Below are 17,467 nucleotides of genomic sequence, written 5' to 3'. Positions count from 1 at the left end.
GCGTCGTTTGTCGCAAGCGAACAATGGCAATTAAAGAGAAATGAGGAGTGTTCTGGAGCAAATCTCATGTAATAATTACAACAGTGACGTTTATTGAAAATGCTGATCCAAACTCAGAGGAGACTGTGAACATCAAACGAGCTGGCGGATTTGGAGGGGAGGAGTGAGCCAGTGCAACTTTTGGTGGTGCCTCAAGAATGCATCATAATCCAGGCATTTTTTAAGAGCCAAAAAAAAAGACATTAGCAGGGTTCCACTGTACTTCAAATATGGCAACAGCCAGTAAAAACAGTATCAGGAGGTTGTCTACAGCCACAGCTGTCAATGCCAATGTTTTTTTTAACAGGAGTTATTAAGAGGGCTGCACGGCGATCGAGTGGTTAGCGGGCAGACTTCACAGCTAGGAGACCAGGGTTCAATTCCACCCTCGGCCATCTCTGTGTGGAGTTTGCATGTTCTCCCCGTGCATGCGTGGGTTTTCTCCGGGCACTCCGGTTTCCAAAAACATGCTAGGTTAATTGGTGACTCCAAATTGTTCATAGGTATGAATGTGAGTGTGAATGGTTGTTTGTCTATATGTGCCCTGTGATTGGCTGGCGACCAGTCCAGCGTGTAGCCCGCCTCTCGCCGGAAGACCGCTGGGATAGGCTCCAGCAACCCCACAACCCTCGTGAGGATAAGCGGTAGAAAATGAATAAAGAATGAATGAATGAAAGAGTTAATAAGATAATTTCATCGACCATGCATTCGACAACTATAGGAAAATTGGCAGTAAAATGAATTGTGACTAATTAATTAACTGAAGCATTTGCGGTGACAAAAATAGTACAAAAACACTTTTTTATAGTACTTCACTAGGTACTCAAATATGTTGAAGCAATATATAAAAAATGAAAACAATACATAATTTACATTTATAGTTAATAATATTTTTTGCATTTTTGTCACAAATTAGATTTGAATTTGAAACACTCAATATATTGGAAAGTGATTTTTTGTGACTAAATGCTGAGTGCATACTTTTATTGCATTAGAGAATATATATATATATATATAAATATATATATATAAAAAATATATATATATATATATATAAATATATATATATATATAAATATATATATAAAAATATATATATATATATATAAATATATATATATATATATATTTTTTTTTTTGTTTTTTTATTTATTTATTTATATATATATATATGTATATATATATATATATATTATATGATGCAATTTGAGTTAGTTGTGTATCGGTGCAAGAAAATGACCAGCAAAAGCAGTTTGACTGTATACACTTTTTAATTCATTTATTTAAAAACATCAATATCCGATATGAATACAAGTCGCTACAATATCATCACAATTTGGAACATTTACAGCAATTGAAAGACTTCATTCTTCTTGAATTTTTTTTTGATCATGACTCAAAATGCAACAAACACAAAATAGCTTATGAACTGTACAATCAAATCTCAAAAGGAATGGAGCGAAGTACTGTCGACTTTGTGTCAGGTACAAGTTCACCCGGCAAAGCGAAAAGTGTGTGGGTTCAACAAGTCCGCCAGGGACTTTTTGGTGCCTTTAAACAACGTCTGCTAAAATATTTCAGCTTATGTATCTGTAAAGCATGACTTGTCTTCCATCAAACAAAACCGTATTATTAAAAGTTTGCTAATAAAACCCAAAACAATGGACTGTAGGGTAACAGGGTGCTATGACATCTAGCTACAAATAAATACCACAGATAGAAAATAGAACACAATATTTTAGCTTAATGTCAGCTGTACTTACAAACATAAATACATGATTATTACTTTTGGGTTCTAGTGATTATGCGGGCAGCAGAGTGAATAAAGAATAATGATGCTATGGTGCCTATTATTGGCTTGGGAGGAGAGCACACACACACACACACACACACACGCACACACACGCAACAGTCTCTCTTCACTTTCATATTCACAATTAATGTACAATGTGGACGTTTGAAGTATGGCTTCACTCTGGCAATTCTGTGGACAACATATAGCATAATGAGTACCAATAAGAGACATAGTACTTTTAAGGTGGGAGTGGGGGGAGTGAATGTTACCATCGTTCAGGGCTTGTGTCCACTGTGGGGATTTGGGTCTCTGCTGGCAGGAGGATGTGCTGTGCTGCATCTTGGTCAGCTTGGGTTACGTCAAAAGAGTCCCGGGCATCCGCGTTGGCGAGAAAAGGCTCTGAGTCCGGGTCGTAGTCGTAGGTGTAATAGGATACGTCGGCCATTGAGCCCTGCTCTTCTTCAGCTGCTAACAAAAAGAAAATATATAGACACATTTTGAAGCAGGGAATAATGAGAAAAAAAATAACGTTATTAAAGTCTTTCTTTGTCATTTAAGTGTAAAAAAAAAGTTAGGCACCATTAATATGACATCAACATGACCCCTGCAACATCTGCATATAGACAGTTGCTGTTGCACAACCTACAGCTCAATTGTTCCACTGAAGGAAACAGCACCCCATATATAGATGGCGTCCACCCAAATGTGGTTTTGTTCCGTAATCTTCAGAATCTTTTTAGAAGCTTTTAAAGGCTGTGGGTTTTTTGCATTACCTGATGAACAGCCTTGGAACACATTTTCTGTACCTTATCCTCACGAGGGTCACGGAGGTGCTGGAGCCTATCCCAGGTGTCTTTGGGCGAGAGGCGGAATACACCCTGGACTGGTCGCCAGCCAATCACAGGGCACTAGGCAAACAACCATTCACACTCACATTCATACCTGTGGACAATTTGGAGTCGCCAATTAACCTAGCATGTTTTTGGAATGTACCCAGAGAAAACCCACGCATGGGGAGAACATGCAAACTCCACACAGAGATGCCCGAAGGTGGAATTGAACTCAGGTCTCCTAGCTGTGTGGCCTGCGCGCTAACAACTAGGTCACCGTGCAGCCAGCTCGACTGAGAACCTCTTTAAAATCCAACAGTGCAAAATGTAAATCTTTGTCTTAAAATTGTGACTTGTAATGTGTTAATAAAACGTCACTTGTGCATGTTAGAACCCCCAAAATCATTGCGTGCTTGGGCTGCAGTACTTCATCACAGACGTTAGAGGGCCCTCTTTGCTTATAATGTACAGGTATGGTCTTTACATAATGATAGTACTTCAACATTCTGATTTTACATAAGCATTACAAAGAAGCGACCAAGCAACTGACATACTTGACACTAAGAGGTGTTAGATTTTACAATGGAGGATTTAAAAGATAACTTTATAAAGAGACATTTTGATTCCTGTGTGTAGGTGTGTCATGTGTGTGTCATTCTGCACTAATAAGACAAGTCCACACATGGACGCTAATTCCACAGATTTGACTTCCTCCACTGGAGAAGATTTGAGCTCCTTGGCACAAGATTTCCTCTCCTACTACACTTAATAATTAATACATGTGTGCAGATGTGGATACATATACTGTATGTGTTTGTTGCAGTGGATAACAACATTCCTGTGCAGTATGAAGAACTGACATTTCTGCTGAGAAGACCTTTGACTGAGAGACCGGGAGCACAACAAGTCAGCGCACGCAACCCTCACATTACACACACACCTGCACACATCATTCACACAGGAAGGCCGTGTTGCAATTCACCTTATCACTCCAGCATCTGCAATGTGTAACATGCAGCCAAAGGTGTGAGGCCTGGAAGCTGGCAGCTCATCAACTCAACTATCAGGCTCGCCTATCAATGTATTTATCACCCTGATTGTAGACATGATGTGATGGCAGGGGAATGTGTAGAATGCACACATACACACACACACACCCACACACGCATAAGTACATGTCCACACTCCTCTGTTAACTGGTCTCATCCCTTCTTCCTTTTACTACTTGTAAGCTTGCAAACCATTGAGGACCATTTGACTGGTAGGTTAATTTCCGCCGAACCAGTGACGTAATACATATGCCAGTAGAGATAAACCAATCAGAGAACAGTATTAAATACATACAGTATGTATGCTTAACGTTCGCCACGCCTCCGGGGTTGCAAAACAACAACATTTCTATCTATCTATCTATCTATCTATCTATCTATCTATCTATCTATCTATCTATCTATCTATCTATCTATCTATCTATCTATCTATCTATCTATCTATCTATCTATCTATCTATCTATCTATCTATCTATCTAAACCAAGTAAAGAAAATGAATTTGGAGCTTGATATCGTTCTAGGATTAACAAAAGAACTCCAACTGCTGGACTTTGATATAAACAGGGCGTTCAAAGTGAAGTTGCAAGTGGCGTGAGAGTGATGGATGAAAGACGGCAAACACAGAGGCAGCGCTGGGCGAGTTACGCAAGTACAGAAATACACCCCATAATTGAGACTTATAATACATACATAACATAGGGTAATCAATACATCCTTAACCATTAATGCAAACTCTAACTATGAAAAAAAGTGTTTTTAAATACAAATATTATATTTAGGGATGCTCCCGGGTTTTTTTTTAATACATCTGATTCCGATACCAATGAATGAAATTGGCTGATACCAATCCCAATCACATGGATTAACTGCACATTTTCCAATATAATTGTGATAAGCGGTATTGGCTAGTTGTACCATATAGGGGGAAATTGTTAGGACAATTTAAAGGTCGGGGCTGCACAGCGGTCTAGTGATTAGCACGGAGACATCACAGCTAGGAGACCTAGGCTCCTAGGCTATCTCTGTGTGGAGTTTGCATGTTCTCCCCATGCATGTGTGGGTTTTCTCTGGGTACTCCGGTTTCCTCCCACATTCCAAAAACATGCTAGGTTAATTGGCGACTCCAAATTGTCCATAGGTATGAATGTGAGTGTGAATGGTTGTTTGTCTATATGTGCCCTGTGATTGGCTGGCGACCAGTCAACCAGGGTGTTCCCCGCCTCTCGCCCAAAGACAGCTGGGATAGGCTCCAGCAACCCCCGCAACCCTCGTGAAGATAAGCGGTAGAAAATGAATGAATGAATTTAAAGGTCCACTAGTGGTCCCCGAGTGGTTAGCATGCAGGCCTCACAGCACCCACCCTCGCGCATCTCTGTGCGGAGTTTGAATGTTCACAGGGTTTTCTCCGGGTACTCCGGTTTCCTCCCACATTCCAAAAACAGCATGTCCGCGACCCTCGTGAGGATAAGCGGTATAGAAAATGGATATTTTATTGTAGAGAGAAAGCCTGCCCAGATGCAAACTGCTTCTATAGAACATAAATATAGACCACTACTACCTCAGCTAGCAGTTGGTGAAGGTGTGTGAAATGACCTGTGTGTAGAGGCACTGAGGGCTGCTCAGTCTCCTGGCTCGCTGTTGGCTGCTTGTCCTCTCCCTTGGTCTTCACTGGAAATACAAACACACACATTTTGTTTTTACAGTACCGAATAAGTGATAAGTGCGTGCAAGACAACACAAGTCATTGTCATGTAATTTACTGTGCTAACCAGAAGTTTAACTTCTCTGCAATGCAAAGTGGTTCACTAAGTCCAAATAGAAAGCGGCATTAAAATAGTTCTAAAAATAGCCTGGCTACGAGGTAAGCGGGAGCATGGAGGGTCATGAGTGCCTCTGATTGTCTCTTTCTCCTGCTCAAATGGGCTAATGACCCTAGCACACATAACCATATACAAACAAACACAAGCACAGAGCTTTAGCCAACGAATGTTATTATTGTATTAATCTAGTGGAGATAAAACATTTGGCACAGAATGAACTTGTTTCTCTCAACAAAAGTTTTGTTTATGCCTTTTTCCCCTCAATCGGCTCTGCAACATGAAGGCTGCTTTGTTGTTGGGCTGCGCGTCGGAAAGGAATGTGACGAGGATTTCAAAGGCTTGGACAAAAGCACTCTGTCATTTGGAGGCAGCCCTCTAACACAGCACACAGTGAGTGAAGGGGGGTGCACTCTGTGTGTGTGTGTGTGTGTTGTAGCCTAAAAAAGTAAAAAACAAATACAGCTCCACATCTGAACAGCTGTTCATGGTACATATAAATGAGGACAGACACACTTGAACACTTGCATGGCCGTAAATTGAGTCACTGTCTGGTAAAGCACCTTTTTCAGAGTGGATGGACAAAGTTGACCTAACAATGTTCCGTCTTTTGAGGTAGTGCTGTAATAGTATCAGTGCTGTAGCAGCGGTGGGATGCTACCTGTCTGAAAGACTATTCTGCAAAATGCAAGGACTGAAGTGTGGAATTTAACACAAGACACTCACACATTAATTAAAATATGTGGTAGTCTCATCACATTTTTGTGCCAGTCGTGATGTGTGATGACAAAGTTCTTACTATGAGGACAATGGGCCATAGGGACCTGCTTGATGCGCGTCCCGTTCCTACAGGAAAACACCTCCATCTGACACTGGTTTTGGTAGACCTGTCCGTCGGACCCACAGACCGGCTCCCCGTCGTAACCGCAGTCTCTGTAGCATGTGCATCGTTCAAACTGCTCCTCCTCCAAGCAGCCGTACACATTGTTGCACTGGTGGGCCTGCACAAAACCTTTTAGAGATCTCATTTAAGAGATTGAAGCCAGCAGGGACATCATGTGAATCGTGAGGTCTCACCTGTCCAGTGATTGGTGGAACTCTCCACCTCGTTGCAAGTGGGTCCGTCACACAGCTCCCGTGCCAGTGTGCTGCTCTCGCTGACGTTGTAGAAGCGCGTGGCTTCGAAGGCTGTAAAACAAGGGCACAAAACAATGACGTCACACCAAAACACCAAAGCTGGATTCATTGTGGAAAAAAGAAAAAAAGCTCCTTCATAAATCAGACCGATGGGTTTCATGCTTTGGAACTCTTTAAAGAGCAGTACTTGAAATATGCATTAAGAGGCACACCTGGTTCATAGTAGTCATAGATCTTGACCGGAACAGGTGCTGTCTTGCCCACAATGTATTCCCTGACAGCTTGGAAGGCCACACATGTCATACACAGGCTGGGGATCTGACAAACATCCAAAACAGTCTTAGAAAAGGACCGGACAAACAAATACATTATTCCCTGTATATACTTTAAAGATAAGTATTTGGGCTACCACGCTTATGGGAAGACTTTCTACACAATTTTATAGTGTCTTCATCCACAAGTTTTCCACACCACACTCATCTAACCATAACGTCATGCACCTTGGAAGCACAGAATTGTTTTGGTAAAAAGGAGAATTCATATTAAAGGATGACCTAATGGACCAAGAGGTTGAAATACATATGAATTCTGTACATGAAAGGAATGGACAAAACCTACCTCATCAAAGTAGAACAACACCTTCCTGCCATTGAGCTCGTACCTCTTCAGACCCACACGCTTGTCCATCAGCAGCTGTTGAAGGGCACACAAAGAACTGATCATGCAGCTTAAACCAGGTGGCTTGGAACTGACTACAGTATCTGTGCTTTGAAATAGTTCATTCATTCATTCATTTTCTACCGCTTATCCTCACGAGGGTCGAGGAGGCGCTGGAGCCTATCCCAGCTGCCTTCGGGCGAGAGGCGGGGTACACCCTGGACTGGTCGCCAGCCAATCACAGGGCACATATAGACAAACAACCATTCACACTCACATTCATACCTATGGAAAATTTGGAGTCGCCAATTAACCTAGCATGTTTTTGGAATGTGGGAGGAAACCGGAGTACTCGGAGAAAACCAATGCATGCACAAGGAGGACATGCAAACTCCTCACAGAGATGGGCGGAATCGACTTGGGTCTCTTAACTATGAGGCCTGCGCACGAACCACTCGTCCACATGTGCATGCGTGGGTTTTCTCCAGCACCCCCGCGACCCTCGTGAAGATAAGCAGTAGAAAATGAATGAATGAATGAACGCTTTCACCATGTCATGGGGTAATGTTCCTCTTTATAAACCCTTTAACATGCCCATAATGTTGCCCACAATAATACAAGTCCACAGGACATCCATGGCACATCTGCTTGGTGGGCAACCACTGGAATGTGAACCACATGCACACAATAAAATGGCCACCAATCGAGACTATATAGTAATATGTAAATTCATCACCTACTTTCTAGCTACTTCCTGGAATGCTGAACACAATGTGCACACATCCATGACAATATAGTTGTTTGTAGCACATCTGAGTGAAACAAAGTGAGCTTGCAGAGCTAATTTTACCCCCACAGGGTGATTTTTCAGTCAATCAAAAGGTGGGCAGCAGCCTTCGGACAGTGGGGGTTTATGAGGTGCTCAGCCTGCGCTGGCGCCACCACCAAGACACATACACACATGCAAGCACACACACACACACACACTATATACAATTGGTCTATGTTAAGAAAAATATTGCATGTCTATATGATGTGTCTGGGTTTTAAACCAACAATACTGGTTGCTCGGAGCAAAACTAATCATTGAGCATCCATAAAGGTAAGCTAGACGTGAGTGAGGAGGCCATGCTTGCCACCATAAATTGAGGAATGCAAGTAAGTGGCAGCCGGGCAGGCAGCTATAAAACTCAGAGGGAGGGCAGCAAGGGTGTAAAGTGAGCTTATTAGCCACTACATGTCAAGTCAATGTGAACTGACACAAATCCACTAGTATTCATTGGCATGCATGCATACGTGTGTGTGTGTGTGTGTGTGCGTGTGTGTGTAACATCCCAGCAAGTCCGAAAGGAGCCTCTTTTAGGTGGAAGCCTGTACTGAAACATTACAGTAATGAAGAGTATATATCAGCATTGCTAGTCAATACACTGACCCAGACACACTCACTGGAAATGGACACATCATAGATACACCCGCAAGCTCCAATGTAAGAGCTGTCAGAAAGGAATTAATTAGACCCAAAGTGTGCCACTGTGTAACATATTGTTTGATACACATACCTACTGAGCCGTAACCACTGTATTGAACGTTTCCACATATATACATATATATACACACACATATACTATACATACATATAGGAGCCGCTAGTCACCGTAGGAATAGCCAAGGACAGCTATAATATTTTAAATATGAGATGAAAGGAAAAATGAGGAAAATACAGTATAGTAGTCTTGTACAGTGTGGGGAAAAAGGTTAGACGGTGCATTCAAGGACAAAGTGGGACAAGTCTCCACTCCCATTAAACCTGCAAAAACTGTGGTATCTCTACATTTTTATGTGTTATGTTGTGTTTAAATGTTTTGTGAATAAAATAATGGCTCATGTTTATAAAATTGCAAAATCTTTACATTAAATTTTGCATAAAATCATCGCCGGCCAACAAACAGCATGCATCTCTGACATGTGAGTTTTGTAGTACGATCTAAATTCCAAACAAAACACAGACTGATTCCAGGATTCAATTAAATAATAATTGTGTGATTTTTCGCATAACCTGTTAACAACCTGGACACAACAACCTGTTTTTGACCAGGCAGCCACTATGAACACGAGGCACCGAGTACTGAACTGCAAGTGTAAACACAGACTACTCTGTGGCAGTTAAACGACAACTGCATAAAGTAGACTATTAAATGCATGGCTCGTTCCAGCGAGGTATGCACATGTAAGCCTGAGGTTAGCAAAGAAAGCAGAACATGCTTGTCAAATGGCCTCCAGATGTGAACGCATCTGCCTTTTCCTACCTGATGTACTTAACTGGTGTCCATCTGTGAGTCACTAGGGACTAGGACTAACAGTAAATCATATTCAGCACAATCTATAAAGATAATGTGAATATGTGTTATTCTACGCACCCTCTCGAGACTTTCAACATCTGCTCTGAAACCGGAGATCATGGGGACCTCGATGACAGCCATATTGGAGGAGCCTGAATGAAGCCACCTGAGCAGAGAGGTGAGGTCAGTATAGGATAGGACAAGATGTTGTGCAGCCCAAGTTGTATTCTAACCTGGCGCAAACTTCTAAGGAGATGTGAAAGTCCATTTTGTCCTGGTGAGCAGCGGGGTCGTCGTCGTCGATAGGCGCCCGACGCTTGCGGTTGAGCTCAGAGCGGTTGTCAGCGCGGCTCCGGGAGCGTGAGGTGGGATAACGGGAGGAGGTGGACAGAGGTGGCTGTAGATGGCGTCCATGGAGAGGCTCTTTGAGGTCCACCTTGAGCTGGAAAGCCGGCTTCGATACTGGGTCGGGTACGTTGTAGGAAACATCAACCTAGACAAAGGAGAGAAGATTGAGCAATTATACTGTGGTTAAATTCACATTGTCTACTTATATATACGATTAAGTCTGAAAGCCAATATGTAGTAGTTGTGAAAGAAAATGCTACATCATTAGTTTTTAACATGCTATAGCCATGTGTCCCAGTATTTTTACACATAAAGTAACAGAAAACAGAAAATCCTGACTCATAGGATGCACACTCATCATACACAGATTGTTTATAAACACACACACAGGCATTGGTTTGATTTCCATGCTCTTGTGTGTTATTCGAACCCAGGTGCTGCTGCCCCAAGCACTGTGTTGATGGAAGCGGAAAACAGAAACTAGAGAGGTCTGTAGAAAGTAATACGTTCCAGGGGTACAGGTTGGACGGCATTATCGGCTGCACATGTACAAACAATAAGCATGTTTGATTTTGCCAAACACTTAATCTCGAGTGAAGAGGTGAGGAGAGATTCTTATAAAGTAGAGAAGAAAAAAAGACTTGTGAAAAAGGTTTTTGTTTATTTATGACAAGACAGGAAGTAATCAGCATCCTGTCCTGGAAAGTGCAGGAATATTGGTGACATTAAAAAATGAGAACATTACCCTAAACTCTACCAGATCGCTCCAATTTACATCGTAACAGCAACAAGAAGCACTCTGCTGCCAACTCATTCTTCCTGTGTGTCGATGAGGTAAGCGTCGACTTTTTTTTTTGTCTTTTTCGTAATGATCCAACTGTGTTTGTGCACTTGTGAGTGTCACACTTCATTACCTGCATGAGGCAGCAGCCCTCTCCTTTGGCGCTCACAAAAAGCCCCGTGGGAATGCTAGGAATCTGACCAAAAAAATAAAGAGAAGGATAAGTGAGAGATCTGAGGATGCAGTGCAGCGTACCGCCACTAGGGGCACCCTACCTTGGCAGACTGAAGGAGTTTCTGGTTGTCCTTGTTGAGTTCAAAGGTCTCCTGAAAGTCCAGGTTCGTAGAGGCCAATGAGATGGTGAGGTTGACCCCCCCAACATAGGATAGAATAGCGTACTCGGACAACGCTTGCAGGGCGACACACGTATCCTAGCAGAAGGATTTAAAGTTTATAGGTTAGATCAATCTTACTGTATACTAAACACACAAACAGCATAGATCCACAGACATATCCTACACAGGTCAAACTAAATTCACCTTAAAAAGGACAAGTCATGAGACTTCAGATCAGTGAGCATCCAAAGGACTAACAAGTACAGTATGAATTGCTTTTTCTGTGGTCAACTTCTTTTTACACTTGCGTGACAGTTACTTAAAACATCACCTTTACATTTCATAAAAGGTTTTACGATGAGCCTGCAGCAAATATACAATATATTATTTCCTATAAGAACATTGGTGGCTGCATGGTGCCTGAGTGGCTATAAAACTAGGAGACCTGGGTTCGATTCCCTGCTCGGGCATCTCTGTGTGGAGTTTATATGTTCTCCCTGTGTAGTAGCAGTGCTGCTACTGTCCACTTGCTGCTGTAAAACTAAACTAATAAAGCATTATTCTATTCTATTGTCTCCTACTGAAAACAGGTTCGAGGGCTACCTGTGTAGAAGAGAAACCGCCTAGAGCGTTCCGCTGCTGGGAGAGCCATTTGACCACAGGCAGGGCTGAAGCCACGTCCCCGAGGAGGGTGTAGGTGAGAAGTCCATAAGCTGTCATCTCCACCTCTGCTGACACCACTGAGAACAAACACTCACCAATTAAAAGGACTCTCTGAGTAGATGTGATAAGAAATAACATTGTGGTTGATTAGTACATCTAAAGAGCTGTGGAACCACTAATAGATGCTATACCTGACTGGGAGAGGCCATCGCTGAAACCCATGAAAGTGTCTTCCTCTGTCATTGTGCTACCTGTCAAGCTCCAGTGGGTGAGCCCATCTAAACATACAAAGAGGTGGAAGGTCATACAAAGAGGTGGAAGGTCAATCATTTGCATCTTGCTGCAATTGTTTGATTACGCAAAGTTAGCGATTTAAAATTATATGTTATAATTAAAATAATTATTGGAACTTGCTACATGCCAATACGTTGAATCCTATTTATAGTTATATTTCAGGGCAACATGTAAGCTCTGACTGCATTATGTCAGAATGCATTGGAAAGTAATCATACACTTTCCAGCTATTATCTAGTTAGTTTATCTCATGTTCCCAAGTGGCTGTACCTTGTGTAATGGCCATGTGGTTGAGGCGGCGTAGGGCAAGGGGTGCGTTAGCGCTGCGCAGTAGAGCCAAGGCATAGGCGGACAGGGCTGTAGTGTAAGGGTCGTCAGCAGAGTAGATGTTAGTCTCCAGGAAATCCTTGGCTCTGACCACTGCCACCTTCTCTTCCTGAACCAGACAAAGACAACATACCTGTATTTGATGCATGACGAGATATAAGCGCAACAATCAAAATGACTTATAGCTAGGTATATAACATAGACCTGGGTGTGCCAGCGCTACATTTTCTACCGACACACTCACATCTTCTGTTTGGGTGCAGCAAATGAAAGTTAAAAGTTCACTTTCATCTCACGCAGATGTGACCTTCCCTCTAATCCAAGAGATGACAGGACCCCATAGCGGCTCATTGCAAAACACACCAGTCGTCTTTTCATTAAGTGAAATTGGAAGGGGGATGGAGCTTTTGGTGTTTGCTTTGATGTCATTTGATAAGCGGTAGAAAATGAATTAATGAATATATGGATATACAGCAAGGGCCGAGATATGTGTCAACAGAAGTTTCTTTCATAGTGCAGCCAAGTCCATTCATTAATTCATTCATTTTCTACCGCTTTTTCCTCACGAGTCGCGGGGGTGCTGGAGCCTATCCCAGCGGTCTTCGGGCGAGAGGCGGGGTACACCCTGGACTGGTCGCCATCCAATCACAGGGCACATATAGACAAACAACCATTCACACTATGGACAATTTGGCGTCGCCAATTAATTATTAACCTAGCATGTTTTTTGGAATGTGGGAGGAAACCGGAGTACCCGGAGAAAACCAATGCACGTACGGGGAGAACATGCAAACTCCACACAGAGATGGCCGAGGGTGGAATCGAACAATTGGTCCTCCTAGCTGTGAGGTCTGCATGCTAACCACTCGACCGCCGTGCTGCCATCAGCCAAGTCCAATGAAACACAAATAAGCTCTGCTTCTTCCTGCTCCTTTCGGACATGTTGAATTATCCATCCAGCCATCAATCTATTTTCTATGCCACTTATCCTCAGTAGGGTCGCCGGGGTATGCTGGAGCCTATCCCAGCTGACTTTGTGCGAAAGACAGGGTACACCCTGGACTTTAATGCAACTTGTCTGAAATAAATAAAACCATGACCATCTCATTTTCCTGTGATTTAACTTGTGGAAAATAACTGTGTTGTATGCATCATGGCAAATGGTGCAAAAGTTAATGTACAACATTGATGAGAGACTAAAAGCATATCAATGAAAATGGAGAAGGAATGTAACTCCCTCATGTGTAATCTTCAAGGGACCTAAACGTCTCTGCCAATCAGCCAAAAATGTTTTGATGCCATGAAAAACCGTGATCAGATTTGCGGGCTCCGCATGAGGCATAACAAATATGAGCGGGCGGTCTGCCAGATCCACATCCTTCCCTGCAGCTATCAGGAATCCTGTAATATGCTGCCACAGCTGGCAGGGCGGCACAAAAAAAATCCATGAAGTGAAATGAAACCTATTAAATCACCACTTCATCTCATGTAGGAAACAGGGGGAATGATGTGTTCCTGTAATGGAGCAGACACATTGTTTTGTTGGATTACTTACATCTGTTGTTATCCCCGTTTCCAGGAGTGCTGCCACCACATAAGCCGTCAAGGAGATCTTCCCATGGATCCCACCCTGTGAACGGACAAAAACATTTCATTCTTTAATTGAAATGAACACAGTTGCAGGAATGTTTTCCAGTCATCTGAAAGCAAAATTGAATGAGGCACAAACAATGTCACAGTACATGGAATTCATGTTTCCCCAGAATCGCAGCTCCCCGATGCTAGTAGCACTCATGCAGCCTCAAACATTACAGTGCTTGCAGACACCAAACACAATTATCTTGTGTTGCCAGCTATTCAGACAATAATGGCCATGTAGTAATTTCCACTAGATGGAACCTTCCAGTGTGCACACATGCTTAAATGTTTCCTTTGACCTTTCAAATTTTGAAATTCAAATTTGCCATTTCAGTCAAAGAAAACCCAAGCTTGACTTATAGCTGATGACAAATAGCTTTCCTGACATCTCCCCAAATAATTTAAGACTTAAAAATGTGCCTTTCCTGTGTCTCCGTGCTTTGTAATTGCAAGAACTCAATGAACCTTGTCCACACAGTCATCCATCTACCTGTAGGTCTTTGTTGAGGATCCGCCCCATGGCTGGGAAGGAGCCATCATTTCGCTGATGCTTGATGAGCCAGGATTTGGCTGCGCGGAGCTCCTCGGGGTCAATGAAGATGAAACCTCGAGATTGAGCGAAGGACTTCAGTACAAACGCTGTCAACCTGGACAAAGTGCAGATGGAGAGCGGGAGGGAGGTTTTGGAGGAGGGTGATGAGGTGAGGGAGGTGAAAAGGGGTTGGGAAGGGGAGGAGAGGTATCAAAGATACTTTAAAAACATGTGCTGGCAAATTCTGCAAAAATGCTGAACTGTCAAGCTTCAAGGACTTGAAGGCAAACATTTTTTTCACGCTGAGTGTGAAGTTAGTCCAACTAGTCACACTCTTTCAATCTGTCAAGATGTCTTCAGAAAGACATGCCCAGTCGGACATGTAAAAAAAAAAAAAACTCAAATTTGTGGCTGAAGTTAGTTTTTAATAATAAAGACAAAATAGCATAACATTATAATTAAACAAGGCTCCCATTAGAATTTTAAGCCATGTAGCGGAAATACTACATCACCAAATCTGGTTCCCATGTGACTAGTATGATATGGCACAATGGTGGTCATAACAAGACACAAAGATAGAGATGCAGACATAAACAAATTCAAGTGTAGGCTCAGGATCCAGAAGGCCTCTCCCTGTGTTCATAAACTGGAATAATACATCACAATTTTACCCAATTGAAAGTTGGATTGAAGAAGGGATGAAGCCACAAATCTGTTAAAGTTTGTACTTATTAAGGATGTCACAGGTTTCTACTCTTTTACCCTCAGGGAGGGTTCGAGGAAGCATAAATTTGATTGCTCTCTGTGTTTTGGCTACAAAGTAATCTGCTCATAGTTTGCCTGTTTTCTCACTTTTTGCATCCAATGCCCCGCCCTGGGTCAGACATGGCCAATTGCACACTTCAAAGCGTAAATATGAAGGGTTTTTGAAGACAAACACATGGGAGTTGTCCGAGATAAGAATCCAGATTGAAGAGCCTCAGTGATGGAATGTTATGATCTGGACCTGGGAAAAGCTACTTTTCCTCCAAGTATATCCCACCACTTAGAAGACTTTAATTAAAAATAAAAACATATTTATATTAACGGTAGCAAGTGGATCAGGTTATACAGTTCACATCTACCGTACACTTTTAGATGATAATTTAGCTGACAATTTCCATCATATAAAGGACAAGTCTTCAATTACAGTACTAAAGCTGTACTGTATATTATTGTGAATAAGGTATATATCTTGGAAAAAAAGAGTTATCTTAGGAAAATAAAGTTGCACTGTATATTTTAAAGAAATCAGTTGTGTTTTTTGAGGAAAAAGTAGTATAATTTTGAGGGAAAAAAGTTGAGAATATGAGAAAAAGGGATCTGAATTTTCAAGAATGTTAATCATACTAGAATACAGCTGTAGATTTCCATCCATCCGTCCATTTTATATAGGGTCGCGGGCATGCTAGAGCCTATCCCAGCTAACTTCGGGCGAGAGGCGGGGTACACCCTGGACTGGTCGCCAGCCAATCACAGGGCACATATAAACAAACAACCATTCACACTCACATTCATACCTATGGACAATTTGGAGTCACCAATTAACCTAGCATGTTTTTGGAATGTGGGAGGAAACCGGAGTACCCAGAGAAAACCCACACATGCACGGGGAGAACATGCAAACATCCCAGCCTGAGCGGGGAATCCGGGTCTCCTAGCTGTGTGGCCCTACGTACTAACCACTCTTCCACCGTGCACAGCTGTAGATTTAAGTTGTCTATTTTTGACTTTTGGATTTTAAACTTAAAATTTTTGTGAATTTCTCATCAATAAAGTACCTATCATATTTTTAGAAAAAGTTGTATACTTTTGCAATTGGCTGGCGACCTGTCCCGGGTGTACCCTGCGGGATAGGCTCCAGCATACATGGGACCCTAATGAGGATAAGCGGAATAGAAAATACATGGATGGATGTATACTTTTAAGAAAATTGTTTTTGAGAAGTCGTAAAATCGTCCAAAAGTCTATATTTATATTTTAAGTAAAATAATAGGTATTCACAAGGGGAAAAAAATATATTTTCCAGATTTTTTTTTTTTAAATCAGTTGTGTATTTTAGGGAAAAGTTACATATTTTTTAGAAAAAAAAAACTAACATAATTTCTAATCTAATAATGTCTTAAATACAAACCTTTTGACCTACAGTTTACAAAATATTTCTCAAAACTCAAAGAATAATAACTTTATTTTCGTGTACACTCCATAAACATTCTTTTCATTTACATATTGATTTGTACCACCCAGTTCCATGTTTACCAGCTGTAGAATATTAGTACTGTAGTACTGAATATTAGTACTGAATATTAGCATGTTGCATGTGCTTCCAAACAGGCCGTAAAAACACAAAGTTTTCCTGCTGGACTACAACTTAAATTTCTTGTATGCAGGGCACATGTTGATGGATTCATCCGGCATAATAAAAGGTTACCTGTAGGTGAAACATCTGTGTTATGCCCACAACCCCACACTTGGGAGTCCAGAAAAAAAATGTTGCTTGTTACAGCCCTTCAGTCATCAGGGGAAGAGGTCAAGCTGTCCATGGAATCTATATCCTGGTTGTGAGTCATTTGTCTACAACATATTGTGGGCCTGGAAAGTGGCATTTGGTGAAGTGGCTCCAGACAGCTTAAAACTCTGTCTCCAAAGAGGAGGCTGGAGCAGCATGGGGCCGCCGTGTGTCATGGATACCGCTTAAGTGCAAATAAATCTTGACAACTTTGCCTACCTCCAGGAACCAATTATGCAGTTTGTTTATGATTCTCGGTTGTTTATGTAGCTTGCTGTTTTACAACTTTGGCTCTATTATATATCATGATACCCACCATGCCCTATAAATCCTCTG

General features: G+C 41.9%; 1 protein-coding gene across 2 annotated transcripts in view; it reads right to left on the bottom strand.

Moving 5' to 3' along the window:
• Positions 1–1,301: 1,301 nt before the first annotated feature.
• The window catches only part of cpamd8 (C3 and PZP like alpha-2-macroglobulin domain containing 8), a 35,905-nt gene continuing 19,739 nt past the window's right edge, over positions 1,302–17,467 (bottom strand). Inside the window, exons 29-44 of one of the 2 annotated variants that reach the window (XM_058073627.1) lie at positions 14,542–14,698; positions 13,969–14,043; positions 12,357–12,522; positions 11,984–12,070; positions 11,733–11,869; positions 11,070–11,225; positions 10,928–10,990; positions 9,899–10,158; positions 9,744–9,831; positions 7,288–7,362; positions 6,882–6,987; positions 6,610–6,720; positions 6,332–6,544; positions 5,309–5,383; positions 2,104–2,302; positions 1,302–2,023 (exon numbers count right to left, since the gene is read on the bottom strand). In XM_058073627.1, coding sequence (XP_057929610.1) covers position 2,023; positions 2,104–2,302; positions 5,309–5,383; positions 6,332–6,544; positions 6,610–6,720; positions 6,882–6,987; positions 7,288–7,362; positions 9,744–9,831; positions 9,899–10,158; positions 10,928–10,990; positions 11,070–11,225; positions 11,733–11,869; positions 11,984–12,070; positions 12,357–12,522; positions 13,969–14,043; positions 14,542–14,698 — 1,969 coding nt within the window. In that variant the 3' untranslated portion in view covers positions 1,302–2,022. The remainder of the gene's footprint in view (positions 2,024–2,103; positions 2,303–5,308; positions 5,384–6,331; positions 6,545–6,609; positions 6,721–6,881; positions 6,988–7,287; positions 7,363–9,743; positions 9,832–9,898; positions 10,159–10,927; positions 10,991–11,069; positions 11,226–11,732; positions 11,870–11,983; positions 12,071–12,356; positions 12,523–13,968; positions 14,044–14,541; positions 14,699–17,467) is intronic. The other variant, XM_058073628.1, reaches the window with a different exon arrangement.

This window comes from Doryrhamphus excisus, chromosome 5 (genome assembly GCF_030265055.1).
Source record: "Doryrhamphus excisus isolate RoL2022-K1 chromosome 5, RoL_Dexc_1.0, whole genome shotgun sequence".
Lineage (NCBI taxonomy): Eukaryota > Metazoa > Chordata > Actinopteri > Syngnathiformes > Syngnathidae > Doryrhamphus > Doryrhamphus excisus.
This window is presented reverse-complemented; position numbering and strand designations above follow the sequence as displayed.